Source organism: Mytilus californianus, unplaced genomic scaffold (assembly GCF_021869535.1).
Source record: "Mytilus californianus isolate M0D057914Y unplaced genomic scaffold, xbMytCali1.0.p SCAF_8, whole genome shotgun sequence".
Taxonomy (NCBI): Eukaryota; Metazoa; Mollusca; class Bivalvia; order Mytilida; family Mytilidae; genus Mytilus; species Mytilus californianus.
In genome coordinates this window covers 38,004,241-38,024,384 of record NW_026262734.1, presented here as the reverse complement: position 1 = coordinate 38,024,384, position 20,144 = coordinate 38,004,241, and the positions used below count along the sequence as shown (strand labels likewise).

Genomic DNA, 20,144 nt, shown 5'->3' with positions numbered 1-20,144 from the left:
TTGAAAAAATAAAAACTTGAAACTTGAAACTTGTGTTGACAGGCTAGTGATACAGATGTTGGACTACTAAAACCAATTGGCCACAGAGGTCCCCTCGTTCAATAAAAGAGAAACAACATAAAAATGAAGAAGTTTTAGTGAAAATATCTGTAACACAAAAGAATAGTATAGGATAAAATATGTAACAATTTCCTTTGAGTAACATTACTGGAGAGTTATTGTTTGAAACAATTTTTAAAGGGACATTATCTATGAGATGTAAAAAAAATATTACTTTTTTGTTCTTTCAATCAATAATGAAAGTGAAATTGTGAAATAATAATTTTGGTTTAGCAGCTAGTTTAGTTCAATTTTGTCAAATTAAGCTAAGAAACATCGCTGATGAATTATTCACTTGCAAGTGAATAATTCGACCCCCATTGAATCCATAAACATGTGACCTTCAATTTAACCCCTTAGCTGGAGATGGGTGACGCATGTATTCAGCTGTTAACAGGAAAAGAATGTCAACATTGAAAGTGAAACAAGGATGAACCATTTGGTTGACTGATTCAATCCACGAAAAAATCATTCTTATACAGGTAAAAATGATGATAAACATACTTTTTAGTCCCCTACCGAGGAAGTCGAAGGGGACTTTAGGTTTGCACACTGTCCGTCTGTCTGTCTGTCCATCCATCAGTCCGGCAACTCAGTTTTCCACACTTTTTTTCTTCGTTCTTGAAGATATTGATTTGATATTTGGTATATAGTTTTATCATGACAAGTTATAGATCAAGTTCGAATTTTGTTCCGGTCTGATGATTTAGTCCAGAGTTATGGTCCATAAAAAAACTCCATAACTAATGTTAGAATACTATGTTAAACCATATATCTATACAAAGGGAGATAACTCATTTCTTAAAAGACATTCTTTGGTAAATTGTTTGAGGAATTTTGTGGCAGGTTTATATGTTATTTTGTATAAACTAATTTTCTGAATGCTACGTATTTACATGTATATATATATATATTTTTTTTTATTAAGTGAAATCCTTTAATTAGATAATAATCTATTTTTATTAAGGTATATATTATATTACATTACATTGTGCAGATAAAAGTTGTTGACATTTTATAGATAAGTTACAAATCTATATTAGTTTGTGACAAATGAAAGAAAAAATATTTGGAACTATTAATTATATTTGATTGTAATTTGAAAATAGATATACATTGTATTACATCATATCTAATTTTAGAGAAGTATTAATCATATCTAATGTTAGAGTGTTATAGGTTTTCCACAGTTTTTTTCATCATGCTTGAAGATATTGATTGACAATTGGTATATAGTTTTATCATGACAAGTTACAGATCAAGTTCAAATTTTTGTTTCGGTCTGATAATTGTGTGCAGAGTAATGGTCCTTGGACTTGAAAAAATTCACTCATATATTCAGTTTTCCAAACTGTTTTTAGTCATGCTTGAAGATATTGACTTGATATTTTCTTTTTGTTTGCACCATGACAAGTTATAGAACAAGTTAGCATTTTGTTCCAGTATAATGAATTTTTACCCTGTAGGGGACTATGTATTGCCATGCAATACTCTCAGAATGCTTGTTAACATACAATATGAAATCAAACAGACCTTAACAGAAAATCTGATTGCAGGTGGTCCCTATCTATTTATATTTATATTTATGTTTATATCGGATTATAAGACTGTCAGCAGTCTTCAGAGGTCATCTCAGTGGTTAATTAGATGACCTCTAGAAAAAAAAAGGAACAAAATGCTGATACATATGATCGAGTCCATGCATTGTTAATTTCGGTTTATTCTGGGATTTTTGTTATTTGAATATACGTTTTAGTATGTTTTAAATCAAATATGAGAATTTGAGTCAAATTGGTGAACATGAATTTGACAGCTAATGTCCCTTTAAAGGCACTGTGACTTTCTTTGAATGATTTAATTTTAGCAAGGAGGTTATATTAGAAGGAGAGAGGACGAGAGACGCTAATTACACATAAAATGTTGCCGCCTTTTCTGTAAGTGGGTGTTAATAAGTTGAGATCGATTAGGTCGCAGAGGGAGACTTTGTTCTAATTACACATCCGAGTAAGAATGGAAATAGACGAAGTGTTATAAACCGATCGAGATTTTACAAAATAAGCTTGTTAAATAAGTTCAGAAGGCCATATCAAGTGGGTGATAAACATGTCGGTTTCTTAATATTTTTATCATTTTCCTCTGATCTAATTACTATAATCCTGGGGATGCTCACTTTATATCAAGCAGAGTGTTCACTCTCCTTCTCATATTACCTCCTTGATTTTAGTTAGAGTATACATACGTGTCACAGTACTGTTTCTACTTTTGTTTCTACTTTTGATTTTTAATTTATTTGTCATCTGTGATTTTAATATTGTTTGAAGGGCCTGGACGTTTCAGGTGGAGGTAATGATTTTATTTATGGAACTTTGATTTAATCTTGTTCTGAAATAATAACTATATTTTTTTTATAAAGGGTCTCAGATTCATTCTTCACTGAAATATACATTTTCTTTAGTCAACTAATTTCTTATATATAATTAACATTTACTGTTCCAGAGACATATAAAATTGTACATATTATATCTCTAACTTTTCTCCTCCAGAAATAAATATTGATTTTTCTCTTGTCATATTTTCGTTTTTTGCAAAACGAAAGTACAGAAATCTTCGTTTCCTTCCCTTACCCATTTGAATCTTTCAAAATGAAAATTTGATACAGAGAATTTTTTGCAATACTGGACAGTTAAAACAAATCTTTATGGCGTCTAGTGGACAACAGGTTCGAAAACGCCCACTTCCAAGTTATTTTAAAACAGATTCTTCCGACGAAGAAAGTAACTCTTCTTCAGGAGACAATACTTTTGGTCGGTCCGTTGATTTGCCCAAAGATGTTTCAAATTGGACGGTATTTGATTTAGGCAAGCTAGGCATATTCTATGATCGATTTGCTAAGCCGACACCTAACGATGTTCTTCAAATAGTTGCAGATAAAACTGGCGATTACGGATATTTAACTAAAGATCAACAGGAAATTGTAGATGTAATTTTAGAACACCTTGACTTTAATCTCATTATAGAAAAAGAAAAGTTAAAACGAAAACAGTACCTTAAAGGGGAAATTATCAATGAACTTCATTTGACTGCAGACAAAATACAAAATCAACTGGAACATGGATCCCCTCCATCACCTAGTCAGTAAGTTGTAGTCTAAAATTAACCTACCTGTCAATGGAAGCAAGTTAAGTGGTACTATAGTAAGCTCTAATCCCTTTTGGGATTCTATGTCAGGAGCCATGTTCTGATTTGGCCTCAGAAAATCGCTCCTGATACAGAATCCCAAAAGGGATTAGTAAACTTTGACATACCATAGTCATGATAGTAAACTTTTACCATGTTAACTTGTACCGAATCCCGGTCCGTTCACCCTGATTAGCATTCGCCCTAAGTACCTGTTCGCCCTGGGTCCGTTTGCCCTAATTCCTGTTCGCACTGAGTCTGTTCCCCCTGATTTCTATTTCATTTTGTTGTCTTGTATAATATAAATTTTTGAATTAATTATGTTAAAGTTTGTTGAAAATTCCACTGAAATATTTATGTTGTATTGCTGTTACCAGTTAATTATTTTTCTTTTGATTTGCATTGAATATTCTTGCCAGAATATTCAACATGTTGAATATGGGCAGTATTTTGAAGAAGAAGAAGTGTTCAGGAACTGGAGACCAAGTTATCTGTATGAATTTATCTTTTTTGAAACCTTGTAACAATTTCAAAACAATCCAAACAGGTATAGCAAGATCCAACTCGCTCAACATCTTGAGATCAAGGAAGCCAAGCAGCGAAAACAATTTCCCTTCTTTGTCGTACAATTCTTACATCATTGTTTTAACTCATTCCAAGCTGACTTGTTTATTAAAAAAAAAAACAATTTCATTATTAATCCATCAAAAACAATAACTACAACAATCAGTGAGATCAAAGACATCGTAATCATATCTAATCAGCATTCTAAATTACAAAACTTTGAATTTCAGTTTGGGAATACTACTGCTTTTCCACCTCAGAAATATATTACCTTAGCTGTATTTGGCAAAACTTTCAGGAATTTTAGGTCCTCAATTATCTTCAACTTCGTACTTCAATATTTGGCCTGTAACTTTTTTGATTCGAGTGTCACTGATGAGTCTTTTGTAGACGAAACGTGTGTCTGGCAAACAAAATTTCAATCTTGGTATCTATGATGAGTTGATTTATAATCAACAGTCATTAAAAGTAATTCTGAATAAAAACAGATGTAACAATGAAGCCAATTAGACGGATTAATGCTCCAAAACAAAAAACCTTTTTTTTAATTTCAATGTTTATTCATGAATTTGGAGATATATATTTTTAATATTTACCAATTAAATATCTGAATAAGATTACAAAACTTTAAATTAAACCATTAATATTATTTTTTTTATAAAAATTAGGGCGAACGGACCAAGGGCAAACGGACTTTAGGTGTAATACCACCAAATCATAGTACGTCACATCCGTTTGCATACGAAAATAGGTCGAAAAAAAATATTCCCTTGAATTTGACAGTTGTAGGTAATTGATCCTACATTTCATTGCAGTAAAACATTTCTGAGTCATAAACATATATCTTGGGTATTTCAAAGCACCATTATTTCTTTATTTGGGGTTTCTATAGAATATTTTGGAAACTTGAGGTTACATGGTTACTAATTAAAGCTTGTACACAGGTTAAAAAAGGGGGAAAATTTGATTGGTTAACTTCCAGTGATGGTTATTTTCTTATATGCAATGAAATGTTATGTGAAATTTTTTCTATAGTACTGGACAGGATAAAACTTTACTCATGCCAAGTATTTCTTTATTTGAAACAAAGATAAATTCTGCACAATTTTTTGAAAAGTGCAAATTTAACAAAGACTAATAGGTGAAAATCAATGGTGGTATTACACCTAATATGGGAAGCTGTACATGCACCTTTGACCTTGTGAGTACTCTCATGTGTTAAAATTTCTTGCTATTTAAGTGAAATATTACAAATAATGAAATATTCTGAGTGGATTGAGTCTCCAAAATACATTTTATGAGAAAATTTCCTTGAAATAGGACTTTACCATGAATATTAGTTGACAGAACAAGCCATACTTAGAGTCTTGGGGAGCTTTTTCTCCTTATTTCTTATATTCTGCTATACTTGAAAATTTTTCCTAAGAAATACTTTAATAAATATATAGTTTTAAGTAAATGAAATTATTTTTAAAGCAGTAACAACAAATTATTCACCAAAAGAGAAGTTTTTTATGTCCCTCTCTGGAACGCGGCGTAAATTTAAGTTTTACGCAAGGACTTATTGAAACCTCCTTGGAGACAGTAAACTTTTATACGGATAGTTCAAGCAGCTTGAATACTTCAATTAATCATTTATAATAACATTTCTATCATAAATGAGTGAAAGTTACCCCAAAATTTTTATTTATTGGCCTAAAAAGTAGAAATTTTGAGGAAATGAGAGGTATGAATGGACCAAAAGAGACTTTATAAGGAAGAATAAGAGGTCCATTAGTAGTATTTATCATCCTAAAGTCATCTTTTGTATCATATTTAACTGTTTGTAGGCAGATGAGATAAATATTTGATCATTTATTGGTCCACACTATATTCTATCATGATGCGGCTTGGTTTGAATTTTTCGAAGAAATTTTGCTCGAATCGCTGTAGATGTCGTCTTACATTATACTAGATTTTTCTCAAACTATTGAACTGATTATGACAAAACTTGACAGGAATGCTTGAAATAACCAGTATTACAAAGGAAAAAAGTCACATTCAGTTTATTCAACAAAAAAGTCTTCTTTAGGTGTAATACCACCAAATCATAGTACGTCACATCCGGTTGCATACGAAAATAGGTCGAAAAAAAATATTCCCTTGAATTTGACAGTTGTAGGTAATTGATCCTACATTTCATTGCAGTAAAACATTTCTGAGTCATACACATATATCTTGGGTATTTCAAAGCACCATTATTTCTTTATTTGGGGTTTCTATAGAATATTTTGGAAACTTGAGGTTACATGGTTACTAATTAAAGCTTGTACACAGGTTAAAAAAGGGGGAAAATTTGATTGGTTAACTTCCAGTGATGGTTATTTTCTTATATGCAATGAAATGTTATGTGAAATTTTTTCTATAGTACTGGACAGGATAAAACTTTACTCATGCCAAGTATTTCTTTATTTGAAACAAAGATAAATTCTGCACAATTTTTTGAAAAGTGCAAATTTAACAAAGACTAATAGGTGAAAATCAATGGTGGTATTACACCTCTATGGGCGAACGGACTCAGGGCGAATGGACCCAGTGCGAACATGTTATTAGGTCAAACGGACCTGATACCACTTGTACCACTGCAGTCTTACAGATGAAAGCTTGTACCATCATCAACTCTTACCATAAAAAGGTGTCCATTATCACAGCTGTTTAATGCACTGTTTTTAAAATACACAGAGTTATGGGATAAATATTCGTCACCAACAATGTTTTGCTTATATATATTTCATATAAAATTGTGTTTTTTCAAAAATTATTGCGATGTCATTTCTGGTTCAATCAACTTGGTACCAATAGCAGAATTGTCACAGGTTGTTAATTTTGTTGTGATTTCCAATGATATATCATCATGATCATGAGGATTTTAAAACATTAAAAAACACGTATTATTTTCTCTTGAAATTTGCTACATATTTTAGACATTTTCACATCAGGATAAAACGAAAACAACTGCAGAAAAAATTATGAATAAATAAACAGATATACTAGTAGATAGATAGATATGTACAAATGTACATTGTAAAAGCAACTTTGCTTGTTTCTGAATCCTAGATTTATTTCAAGTGTATTATATTACATGTAATACATTTGTATGTGATGATACATCTGAATAAGTATTGTTTGAACCATAGATATTATATCTATGTTTGAACTAAACAGATATACTTTAGACAATTCTATGTTCTGTCTTTCAAAATATGGTTGTTAAAAAAAAATTCCCAACCTAAATGCCTTCAAAATGTTTTATTGAAAAAAATGTGCTATTGTACATGTGCATGTCCATTTGTATACATGTATGAAATATATAGCAAACATTCATAGGTGGCAACTACTTATATTTGCATATTTTTATATATTATAGATATAATTTTGATATTCTCTGTGAGATTATTTACCTATTGAATTTGATTATAATTAATTTATGAGAATTTATTTGACAACTACATGTAGTGAAAGAGTACAAAGTTGTTATCTTATAAAGGAAAATTGCATAAAAAAAAAATACAACGAAACAAACTTACTAACTCTTTGTTTTCGTTATCTAAATTATACCTACTACATGTACCATAAACCATGGAAAAGTATTATGTAATTACAATTTTTGGTCTGATGACTGCTTATCATTTTGTTCAATTTTAAAGATGCTGAACTAAAAAGGTTTGATAATTATTTAGTTGTATTTAAAAATATATTTAAAAAATGTTACAAACTGGCATCTTACATTTTAGGCAATATTATTGATGTTCAGCAGCAAAATGATTAAGATATCTGAAATCAGTTAAAAAAAAAGCGTAGAGAAGCAATATTCTTGCAAGTGATGCATGTTTCTAGAACAACCATCAGGTTTGCACAAGACAAGACTAAGTTTGGAAAGGCAACAGGATATACTCTCGGACTTATAGTCTACCAGCAGCAGTAACAATTATCCCATGGAAGTAAAATATATGTGATATCGATTTTTGTTGACAGGTCACATGTTTCTTGAAATTTTTTTCGGGTGAACTTTATACTAAATGTTTGTATATCCATATCTAAAAAACATGATAAATATAAATTATTTTATGAGTCACTTTGTATGTCTGTGCATTTGTCTGTCATGCCAAGTTTCCATCACATAACTTTTTTGCAATTGAAACTTGGTATGCTGATGCATCATTGACTTGGGTGTATCATATTCAATTTATAAATCAGGTCACTCTGACCTTGACTTTGATATATATTTGACCCCTATTAAAGTAAATCTTTGTTCAATTCATGTCTGACCCATGACTTTTGGATCGTAAAACTTAGGTTAACCAAACTTGGTATGCAGTTGTATCTTGAGCACGGTGTGTGTTATATATTTACCAAAGTCGGGTCACTCTGTTCTTGACTTTAGAACTTAAGATAACCAAACTTGGTATGCTGATGCACAAATGTATGAGTCATGCATCATGGGATAGGGATGTGTCACATATCAAAGTCAGGTAACTAGACCTTTGACCCTTATGCTTGTAAAACATTGTCTGATTTGTGTAGGGTGCTTAACTTTTGTATGGTAACACTTAGATTGACAAAACATTGTATGCAGAAGCATCATGGGATTTGGATGTGTCAAATATCAAATTCAAGTCACCTGACCTTGACTTTGACCTTTGACAGTGACTCCTATGCTTGACATATATTTTTCAATAGACTTTTTTCATTTTAATGACTTTTGACTCCAGAGTATATAATTTTCTACAGGTTACGTACTTTTTGGTATAACATTCTGGTACTCTGTCATGTAAGAACAACTAAAATAAGTAAGATCAAGCTTAAACAATTGGTGGAATTTTGGGAAAAAATTAACAAGGGGCGTAAAGGGGGGGGTATCTGCACGGAAGAACGCAAAATAAAATTGCCATTTCACGATGAACGAACAATTAAAATTTCTTGCACGTTGATCTTTTTACCGATTTAACGAAACACGGTGAATAACGAACCTTTTTCACGACTGCACGTGAAATAAAAATGTCAAAACACGTTGCACGAAAATAACCCTTTACCACCCTCATTAACTGTTGATGATTTTTTTGGTGTATAGAAAACAGAACAGTAATTTTTTCTCCCAAAATTTCAAGGAAAAGGGAATAGAACAAAATTGAATCCATTGCAAAACTAGAAAAAAAAATATATTCATCATCGAGTTTATTTTCTCATCACTTGGCATCCAGCGTCCAACGTCGGGTGTCATCATCTGTTAACTTTTACAAAATTTTCTCCTCTGAAACTACTGGACCAAATTTAACCGAACTTCATTGGGGTATCTAGTTTAAAAAATGTGTCCGATGACCCTGCCTGCCAACCAAGATTGCCCACATGGCTAAAAGTTGAACATAAGGGTAAAATGCAAGTTTTGTCTATAATTTTGAGAACCATTATAAATAGAGAAAATCTGACGGAGGAAAAAATGTTCAGAATGTTGAGCTCTACCATTTGTTCATTGACGTCAAAACTGTCAGGCGACTTTGTAGGAGTTATTGCCCTTAAATAACAAATTTTACCATGTTTGCCTATTATCTTGAAAACTATAATAGATAGAAACTTTAAGTTGAAAAAATGATCAGCAAGACATGATCTACAAATATGTTTCGCATTGTTAAAATCGTGAGTCGACTCCTTATTAGAGTTATTGCCCTTTGATGAAGATTTTTACCATTTTTTTTGCGTATTTGTCTACTATCTTCAAAATTATAATAGATAGAAAGAAACTTAAATAAGCAAAAATGATCAGCAGATATAGTTAGTAGACTGTCACTCTTTATAGGAGTGATTGCCCTGAAATGAGAAATTTTGATACCCTCTTTTGTGTTTTGAGCAAAACCTAAAGAAGATAAAGAGAAAATAAACAGACAAAATGATCAGTGATATAAGATTAACAAAAAAGAGATTATTGTCATGAATTCTATTCTTGTCTACAATGTTGGAGAGTCCATCCATTGTTGAATATGTACATAGACCTAGGTAAGTTGATTAAATTTGAACAAAATTATTTGTCAGGAGAATAAACCCATCCCCCCCCCTAAAAAAAAAATGGTGGATGCCTAATGCTGAAGGTAAATCTTCACTTTGGGGCAATTTTACATTGAGTAAATTAAATTATTTGGAAAGGTAGGTTAGATGGAGGATGAATATAATACAATCTGATAATTCAACTCATTAACACACATTGTTTTTTCTTCTTCAGGTCAGTGATTTACAGACATGCATTAGACTTTATAAAAGAAGTAACACGTTTGGTTTACAAGATGGCAGATTACAACAATTTAGGAAGAGGAACACTTCCAGAAGCATTTTATACATCATTAATGTCCAGTTTTGCAAGACTTTGTCATTTAACACCTGTGTAAGAAAACAGTTATAAAAACAAAACTTTTATATTTAATACATCTTTTATAATGCATCAGTAAATATTAATTTTCAATTTTGATATGTGAAAGTTTATTTATTTGGTTCATTTCTCTATAAGTCGTGGTCTTAATTTATGATATTTTATGACAATGTTATTCCTGCATTTTACAATACAGGTCCATACCTTATTTGACTGACTTGATCCCTTGTATCTGATTAGATTTTGGATTTCATGATTATTTCTCATATACCTACATGTACGTCAGTGACAGTACAACATGTACAATGCACAAGTAAGTACTAGGCAACATGTTTGTCATCATGACCTTAATTTCACGTTTGAATATCTTTGCACTTTGATTAATTTTTCAGAAACCAAGTATGATATATACCAATGACATTTCTGTGGTACAGTCCTCTAATTACTATGGCATTTTTATGTATGAATTAAATTTGTCATCATGACATACATGCAGGGTGAGGATAATAAATCCATGTTTCACATACCACAGTCTTAGAAAAATGCATTCATTGGTTTAGTGCATATTTTAATGTGTCTGTTGTAAGGGAATCATATTTGGTGGGATCTAATTTATTTAAATGACCTGTTGTAAGAGCATTTTATAAAAAATTGCATTGACCAGTTAATGAGGCCTGTAATGATGACATTTGGTAGTAAGCTATGTTTAAACTGTTCATAAAGAAGCATGGATTATTAAAAATAATTTTGCTCTAGTTGTAAATTTCTTAACTGTTTATTATTTTAAATTTATTATACTTCATGTTAAAATGCCAGATTTTGATTGGTTAATACGAGGGAGACAATTTACTCTATCCCATGGCAAATACTCTATTACCCTTCACGGAAACGCTTGCTCAAGTGTGCGCTTTAATAAATACGGATGATTGTTATGTACAAGACGACATAGTTTATTACTTTGAATTTGAAATTTAATCGACAGTAATAGCAGAACATTCAGTATAATAAATTAGATAACACATATCTGGGAGTGTGATAGAGCAGATTGTTACCCCTCGAAAAGACATTCACAGTCAACACTGGCTTCCCCTCAGTTGACAATGTTTTTTCAGGGTAACAATCTGCTCTATCACCCTCTCAGCTATGTGTTATTTATATAATGTTTTTATGATCATGATGTCACTCAAGATTGTGATAGTTTTCACTTTTAAAATTTCAGGCCAGGACAACTATATGAAACCACACTACAAATTGCAGGCGTGAAAGTAACATCAACTCCTGATCTTGTATTAGAGAAAAATGAGGATATCACTTCTCATTCTGTATCATCAATTGTGACCATTGAAGAGGTAAACTTGGACAAATTTGTTAATACATGATTATGTATATTGTTAACTTTAACAACATCTATTGAATATTTTCACTGTATATCATATACATGTAGGATACTTTTTGTGACAGATTTCTCATCTGAGCTATGCTTCAATATAAAGGTTTAAATTTTGCATTTAGCAAGATCATGAAGATGTTGATGAGATGTAATTTTAAAATACATGTATATGATTCATTTTCACACATTTAAACTAATTTGGATCATCGACTACACATAATTTGTATTTTCTGAATATTTACCCGTTTATATGAAATGAAATTTCAGTTTCATTTTTAAAATGTCATTTCTCCCTCCTTAAAATAATTATTTTTAGAAGGCAATTTTGAATCCACCATCCTCTCACCAAATTTCAGGTATATATATAAAAATAAGAAGATGTGGTATAATTGCCAATGAAACAACCTTCTACCAGACCGAATGACATAGAAGTTAACAACTTTAGGTCACCGTAGGTCTTCAACAATGAGCAACACCCATACCGCATAGTCAGCTATAATAGGCCCCGAAATGACAAATGTAAAACGATTCAAACGAGAAAACTAATGGCCTGATTTATGTACAAAATAATGAACGAAAAACAAATATGATATACAGCAAGAAATGACAACAATTGAATTACAGGCTTCTGACTTGGGACAGGCACATACAGAATGTAGTGGGGTTAAACTAGTTTGAAGGCGTCAATCCTTCCCCTAACCTGGGACAGTGGTGTAACAGTACAACAAATGAACAAACTTTAAAAATCAGTTGAAAAGGATTAACTCATCAGATCGATACAAATCAGAAATACATCTAACAAAAACAAAGACCGGACATGGCAGGGTACTTATACATCCCTCCAACAAAAAAAACACTAAGTACAGATCTGAGAGTACTTGCAGTTACTGACAGCTAGTTCAAAGCCAATAACAACTAATAAAAAAAATCATGCATTCAAGACTAAGATATCTTGCTTAAATATTCATTTCAGAAAAAAATTAAAAATAAGTATTTTGCTAGCAAGGCTCCAATTTTTGTATATAAAGTCAGAAGAACAAGTATTCTATTTGAAGTGGCCTATATATCAATAGATATAACCTAACTTCATTGGGGTTTCTAGTTTAAAAAATGTGTCCGATGACCATTATAAGAATAACTTATACTCACCATATCATATGGCAGCAATTGATTACATCTCCAACAAAAGGTGTACTGTAACAGTTGCTTCCATATTTGCAGGGTTGATAGGGTTTTCAAACACAAATCATTAGATTTTTTAGTTGATCCATAACCATAACAGAAAAGATTAATGAACATGATCATGAACTGCATGAAGAAATAGCAAATTGATTTATTGGTAAGCTTTTGTCATTCAAGAAAGATTGGATAACATATCAGTCTTCTATTTTTAAACTTCATAGGTTAAGAAAGCTTCTGTTACAGCAAAAACAGACGAAAGAGAAGGAAATGAAGAAGACAAAAAAGCAAACATCCAACACTGGCTAAGTGATAAAGTGCTTGGACAACATGGAGGAGAACTTCTTTTAGCATGGAATTCTTTGGAAACAGAATTTGTTCCAGGGATGATCTCAGTAGGAACAAAGGTAGAATTTTGAAGAAACATTTACATGTAGATCTATGTTGACCAGTAATATATTTTAGCAAAACTGCAACATGCATGTGAAGTTTTATTAATAAATTTTCGCCATACCTACATACCCTTAATTTTCAATAAACCATTTAACCTATCATTTTTACAGTTTTTGGGATGTGGGATTTCGCTACAGCCAGTCTAAATTAGAAGACTTGCAATTTTCAGAGATAGCATCTGTATATGACTCCAGAAAATGTCCTGCTAATATTTGTATGAACATGTCATTCATTGTCCAGTTGAGTTCATCAGTTGACACATTTATGCAGTGTTTGAATTAAAGGGGCATAAGCTACGAGATATAAAAAAAATGAAATATGATTTTTTTTTTTTGGTTCAATCATTAATGAAAGTGAAATAGTGAAACAATAATTCGCTTTTAACAGCCAGTTTCGTTCAGTTTTGTCAAAATAAGCAAAAAAACATCGCTAATGAATTATTCACTTGCAAGTGAATAATTCGACCTCATTGAATCCGTATTCATGTGAACTTTAATTGATCCCTATAGATAGAGATGGGTTACGCATGAACTAGGCAGTTATTAAAAAGAAATGAATGTAAAAATTGGAAGTGAAACAAGGGTAAACCATTTGGTTGACTGATTCGATCTAGCAAAACTCATTTTTATACAGGTTAAAACGATGATTAACCCTTTCACCGATAGCTGCCCAGACAGAAGCTACTCTGAGACCATGGCTTCCCTGGCTACTATTACTCAAGTGGGAGATCTTCATAATAAATGTCAACAAAAACTTGTCTGTAGTATTTTGTGTCTTTATTTAATTCACTAACACCATGTTCACAGTTTTGTTCATGTTTGTTAATTTTTTCTTCATAAAATATTCAAATTTTCAAATTTTCAGCTTTATCTAGGTGAAATTCTCAAAATTCTACTTTTTGACCCAAAATCGTAATTTTTTTAACCCAAAACGGCAAAATTTTGAAAAATTTAATGAGGCTGTACAAATTCCTTACACTGAACGATGTCCATTCTAAGTGTTTTGTACATAAAACGACATTTTATGTCAAAAAAGTATACTAGTTTGGCTTCAATTCTTCCATATTCTTTCAAAAAAAATGTTCCCTCATTTTAAATTCTCGTTAATTCCGTAAATTTTCTCTGATTTTGACACGGTTTTCAACAAACGGAAGCGCCATGTTTACACTTTCATCCGGGTATTCAACAAAGAAAGATAACTCATGTTTGCACTGTTTTGAGCGGGAAATATAAAAGAGGTATTCCGATCCCGGTAAAACGGGACTCATCGTCAGCTGTCTGAAGCGTGAATCCCGGTAAACCGGGACTCATTGGCGAAAGGGTTAACATATTATTTTAACCTAAAATTTGAAATCAAAAAGACCTAGAAAAATCCAATTGCACGAGTTCGCTATCTGTTTATATCTATGTTTATGTTTATATCGGGTTATATGACTGTCGGCAGTCTTCAGAGGTGAATTTGACAGCTAATGGCCCTTTAAGGTGAATTTGAAAAAATAAAAATAAAACAAATTTTAGGGATCATTTAGGCACAGATTCAGGATTTGAGATTAGAGGGAGCTAAAGCTGAACAAATTTGTGGGGCAAAAACCTTTTTTGATGTGTTTTATGTCTAAAGAAGATTTTTTTGAGATTGTAATGGGAAGGGGGGCTGAATTGTCCCATATCCTTGGATTAGTTCAACTTATATTTGTTACTGGTGAACAAGTTTATTAGAGAAGAAGATGTCATACTTCACTACATAAAAATGTGCAGCATGCCGTATAGCGGGTTATTTTGGCGGGTGTAAAATTTCGCGATTAAGGGGCAACAAAGTATATGAAAAATTTTGGCAGATTCTTTAATCCCAATTAAAGCATTTTTACCAATTTGTTAAAATGTAAACTTTTAGCTATTTATTGGAAAGAAATATAAATATGGGCTGTTTTTGACAATATAATGCACATGCATCAGATAATAGCATCATAAATTCATGCAATATTACTGAAACCTTCACAATTTTAGCATTTGTGCTAATTTTAAGACTGTTTTTGTCCAAAATTGAAGTGGTTGCATGTGTTCAGTCTTAATATTTAAATATATGTTGTATTTGATGATAATACATAACATATATAAAGGTTGAGACTGAACACAAATGCGGCTACTCACATTTTAGACAAAAACCATCTGAAAAGTGACGTTTTATGGCATATTTGATAGATTTTTCATAATTAAGCTTGAATATGAGCGTCTTTAATGACCAAATCAGTCCAAATCTTTTACATAAACTAATTGAATCGACTGACGTAGACACTTAAGTGTTTAAAAAAATGTCAAAAATCTTTCATTAGATGTACTTCGAATAATAGGTCAAAACTAGCCCTTACCGGACCTTCTCCTTCATAAACAAGAGTGCACACACTGAAATGCCTAGCCTACTATACTGACCATTGATTTTATGTTGATAGTCCTACATATAAAGTTTTACTACAAGTACCACATTAACATTTATGATCCAAGAAAATAAGGTCAAGGTCAGATAAACCAAGGTTGAAATACATGTACACCTTTAATACAATCATTCCATACACAGAATATAGATGACCTATTGCATATAGTATAACAGAAAGACCAAACCGTGGAAATTCTATATTGACCAATGAACCATGAAAATGAAGTCAAGGTCAGATGAACCCTGCCAGACAGACATGTACACCTTAAAATCATTCCATCCATCAAATATAGTTGACCTATTGCTTATAGTATCTAAGAAACAAAGTTAACCAGGAAAACTGAACATTGACCAATGAACCATGAAAATGAAGTGAAGGTCAGACAGACATATACACCTTACAATCATTCCGTACACCAAATATAGTTGACCTATTGCTTTAAGTTTAAGAAAAACAGACCAAAACACAAAAACTTAACATTGAGCAATGAACTGTGAAAATGAGGTCAAGGTCAAATAAAAACCTGCCAGACTGACATGTACATCGTAAAATATTTCCATACACCAAATAAAGTTGACTTACTGCATACAGTATTAGAAAAACAGACCAAAACACAAAAACTCAACATTGAGCAATGAACAGTAAAAATGAGGTCAAGGTCAAATAAAACCTGCCAGACTGACATGTACATCGTAAAATATTTCTATACACCAAATATAGTTGACCTACTGCATACAGGATTAGAGAAACAGACCAAAACACAAAAACTAAACTATTACCACTGAACCATGTAAATGAGGTCAAGGTCAGATGACACCTGCCAGTTGGACATGTACACCTTACAATCATTATATACACCAAATATAGTAGACCTATTGCTTATAGTATCTGAGATATAGACTTGACCACCAAAACTTAACCTTGTTCACTGATCCATGAAATGAGGTCGAGGTCAAGTGAAAACTGTCTGACAGACATGAGGACCTTGCAAGGTACGCACATACCAAATATAGTTATCCTATTACTCATAATAAGAGAGAAATTAACATTACAAAATATGTTAACTTTTTTTTCAAGTAGTTACTGAACCATGAAAATGAGGTCAAGGACAATGGACATATGACAGACGGAAACTTCATATCATAAGGCATCTATATACAAAGTATGAAGCATCAAGGTCTTCTACCTTCTGAAATATTAAGCTTTTAAGAAGTTAGGTAACGCTGCCGGATCACTATCCCTATGTCGAGCTTTCTGTGACAAAAGTCGCAGGCTCGACAAAAATAGAAGTTTTTAAGTAGATAAGTGTAATTTAAAAGATAAGAATGTTTTGCTGATTTGTCAATTGTATAACCTCTCTATGATCAGTAATTATAAAACTGGGTGTGTCAGTCATGCTAATTTTACTCTTTTTATTTCAGATATATTTCACATTGCTTCACATAAATTCTGACCATGTTGCTCTTCTTGGACCTGGGGTTATAAATATGAAAGAAGTAAGAAAGCAAAAAGCAACGGTGTATTATTCAGAACCAAAAGACATATTAGTTAAAGATGATAGAAATGCTCTGATTCAGTCAGTGATGAGATTAAATAATTAGTGTATACATTTGTATGTTCTATGAACATAATCATGTGTTTTACTTGATTTTTTTGGCCTTGAAGGATGTTCGCTATTCTGTTTCAAACTAACAAGCTTTTTAAAAGACTTTTATAAATCAATAGTTTATAAATAAAGGAACTGAAAAAGCAGAAAAAAATGAAGGATCCGTGTGCTTGTTTTCGAGATATAAGCCATTGAAAATTTAGCGGGAAATGATTCTCTCTAGATTTTTCATACATTTAACATTGGCACCTTTTTTAGTCCCCTACCGACGAAGTCAAAGGGGACTTTAGGTTTGCACTCCGTCTGTCTGTCTGTCTGTCTGTCAGTCAGTTTTCCACACTTTTTTTCTTCGTGCTTGAAGATATTGATTTGATATTTGGTGTATTGTTTTATCGTGACAAGTTACAGATCAAATTCGAATTTTGTTCTGGTCTGACGATTTTGTGCAGAGTTATGGTCCTTGAACTTAGAAAATTCACTCAAATAATCAGTTTTCCACACTTTTTTTTTGTCATACTTGAAGATATTGATTTGATAATTGATATATAGTTTTATCATAACAAGTAACAGATCAAGTTCGAATTTTGTTTTGGTCTGTTGATTTTGTGCAGAGTTATGGTCCTTGGACTTATAAACCATGACAAGTTATAGATCAAGTTAGCATTTTGTTCCAGTACAATGAATTTTCAATTGGTAGGGGACTATGTATTGCCAGGCAATACTCACAGAATGCTTGTTCTTTTTAAAAAACTTTGAAAAAATAACAAGGATTTTATAAGATTTTCAAATATGGCTTTTAAAACTATATGCAATAATATTATGAAAAGAAAAGTAGGGGTTAGCAGGCAAAATTTGTTATTGGCAATAGATGGATAAAACCAGAGGATACCGAATATCTGGCAAAATTTCAAAAACAAGAGTAGCGAACATCCTTAAGTTGGATAGAGCTTTCTTTGAAAAATCCTTTTTTGACTGTTGTCTAAAAGATATAAATGAGCTTAGTGTTTTCCTAAGACAATTTCAGCTCTGTGATAGTTAGTGCTATAGTATTTTTTCACTGAACTATTGGACTGAATGTAAGGCTATCCAAAAGGCTGTTTAAGAATCTAAAGGACTATGGGTAATTTTATTGTTCGTACCCCAAAATGAAAATAACGTCACTTCACTGGTTGAATTTCAATTGTTTAGAACGTTTTTAACCAATCACAATGCTTTGGTGTACATTTTTGAAAATATTACCCAGAGTGCATTAGATTCTGAAACAACAAATTAAACTGCAGCATAATGAGATTTGTTTTTATTAGTCCCCTACCGACGAAGTCGAAGGGGACTTAAGGTTTGCACTCCGTCCGTCTGTCTGTTTGTCTGTCTGTCCTTCTGTCAGTCCGGCAAATCAGTTTTCCACACTTTTTTTCTGCATGCTTGAAGATATTGATTTGATATTTGGTATATTGTTTTATCATGACAAGTTACAGATCTATTTCGAATTTTGTTCCGGTCTGATAATTTTGTGCAGAGTTATGGTCCTTGGACTTGGAAAATTTACTCAAATATTCAGTTTTCCACATTTTTTTTCGTCATTCTTAAAGATATTGATTTAATAATTGGTACATTGTTTGATCATGACAAGTTACAGACCAAGTTTGAATTTTGTTCCGGTCTGATGATTTTGTGCAGAGTTATGGTCCTTGGACTTAGAAAATTCACTCAAATAATCAGTTTTCAGCACTTTTTTTCGTCATGATTGAAGATATTGATTTGATAATTGGTATATAGTTTTATCATGACAAGTTACAGACCAAGTTTGAATTTTGTTTCGGTTTGATGATTTTGTGCTGAGTTATGGTCCTTGGACTTAGAAAATTCACTTAAATTATCAGTTTTCCACACTTTTTTTCGTCATGCTTGAAGATATTGACTTGATATTTGTTATATAGTTTACACCATGACAAGTTATAGATCAAGTTAGCATTTTGTTCCAGTACAATTAATTTTTAACCGGTAGGGGAATATGTATTGCCATGCAATACTCTCAGAATGCTTGTTATGTTTGAAATTTCATATGCTGACCTGATAATTTTTGAACACACACATACTTGAAATTTGTTGTATATTTAAATTGTGAAATTTTATTAAATTATACTATAATTTTGCATATTAACATGATTAATTTCAGCTATTAATGGACCACTTTGATAAAAGATAACTTAACAATAATTTAAGCATTAGATGTTTGTTTCTGAAACTTAATTGTGATTTTGTGTATTTGTATTGTACATGCTGCATTTTTTTCAGTTCATAATAAAATATTTTTTACTTAAAACGATGTTCTTTCCCAGACATTTATTATCGATTATTTTGACCAATTTTACTGTGTTTACCTAAGGATTGAAACCTATCATAGATAGACTGAAACTTTAAACAGCAAATTATCAGTAATCACAATATATACATTTCCCCCCCTTTTTTGCTTAGTACATTAAAAACTAAAATGGAAACTGTCCAGCAAAAATGACAAACAAGGCAATATTTAAGCCCTCACAGTTTCCATTCTACACCAATATTTTTGTTTGCCTTTTTATTAACTTTGTGCAAAATGCCAGGTGAGCAATAGATGCTCCCTGGAGCCCAAATTTTAGACATAAGAATTTTAATTTCTCAGGCAGTATAATCCTCACGCAATTACTGATAAACAAGACAATTTCACTATTGTAGACTTTCCTTTCTTGATTGTAATATTCAATAGGCTTCATTTCTCAGTAGGTTAAATGTGTTGCACAGTGACTTAAATATGATTCACTTTAGCTAGATGTCTGTAGCAAACACAGTTTGACACTGTTTTCAAAAT

The 20,144-nt window shown here is 31.8% G+C and overlaps 1 protein-coding gene across 1 annotated transcript; it reads left to right on the top strand.

The window, feature by feature from the left end:
* Positions 1 to 2,728: 2,728 nt before the first annotated feature.
* On the top strand, positions 2,729 to 19,619 carry LOC127711684 (uncharacterized). The gene is made up of 5 exons (XM_052217795.1): positions 2,729 to 3,234; positions 10,094 to 10,252; positions 11,457 to 11,586; positions 13,031 to 13,213; positions 17,112 to 19,619. The coding sequence occupies exons 1-5, from the start codon at positions 2,798 to 2,800 to the stop codon at positions 17,289 to 17,291; spliced, it is 1,089 nt and encodes a 362-aa protein (XP_052073755.1). The 5' UTR covers positions 2,729 to 2,797; the 3' UTR covers positions 17,292 to 19,619.
* The last annotated feature ends 525 nt before the right edge of the window (positions 19,620 to 20,144 follow it).

Excerpts from the sequence above, each read along its gene's own strand:
- LOC127711684 (XM_052217795.1), top strand. The coding sequence starts at position 2,798 with ATGGCGTCTAGTGGACAACAGGTTCGAAAACGCCCACTTCCAAGTTAT. Across the intron at positions 10,253-11,456 it reads CTTTGTCATTTAACACCTGT|GCCAGGACAACTATATGAAA; the intron begins GTAAGAAAACAG and ends TTAAAATTTCAG. Across the intron at positions 13,214-17,111 it reads TGATCTCAGTAGGAACAAAG|ATATATTTCACATTGCTTCA; the intron begins GTAGAATTTTGA and ends TTTTTATTTCAG.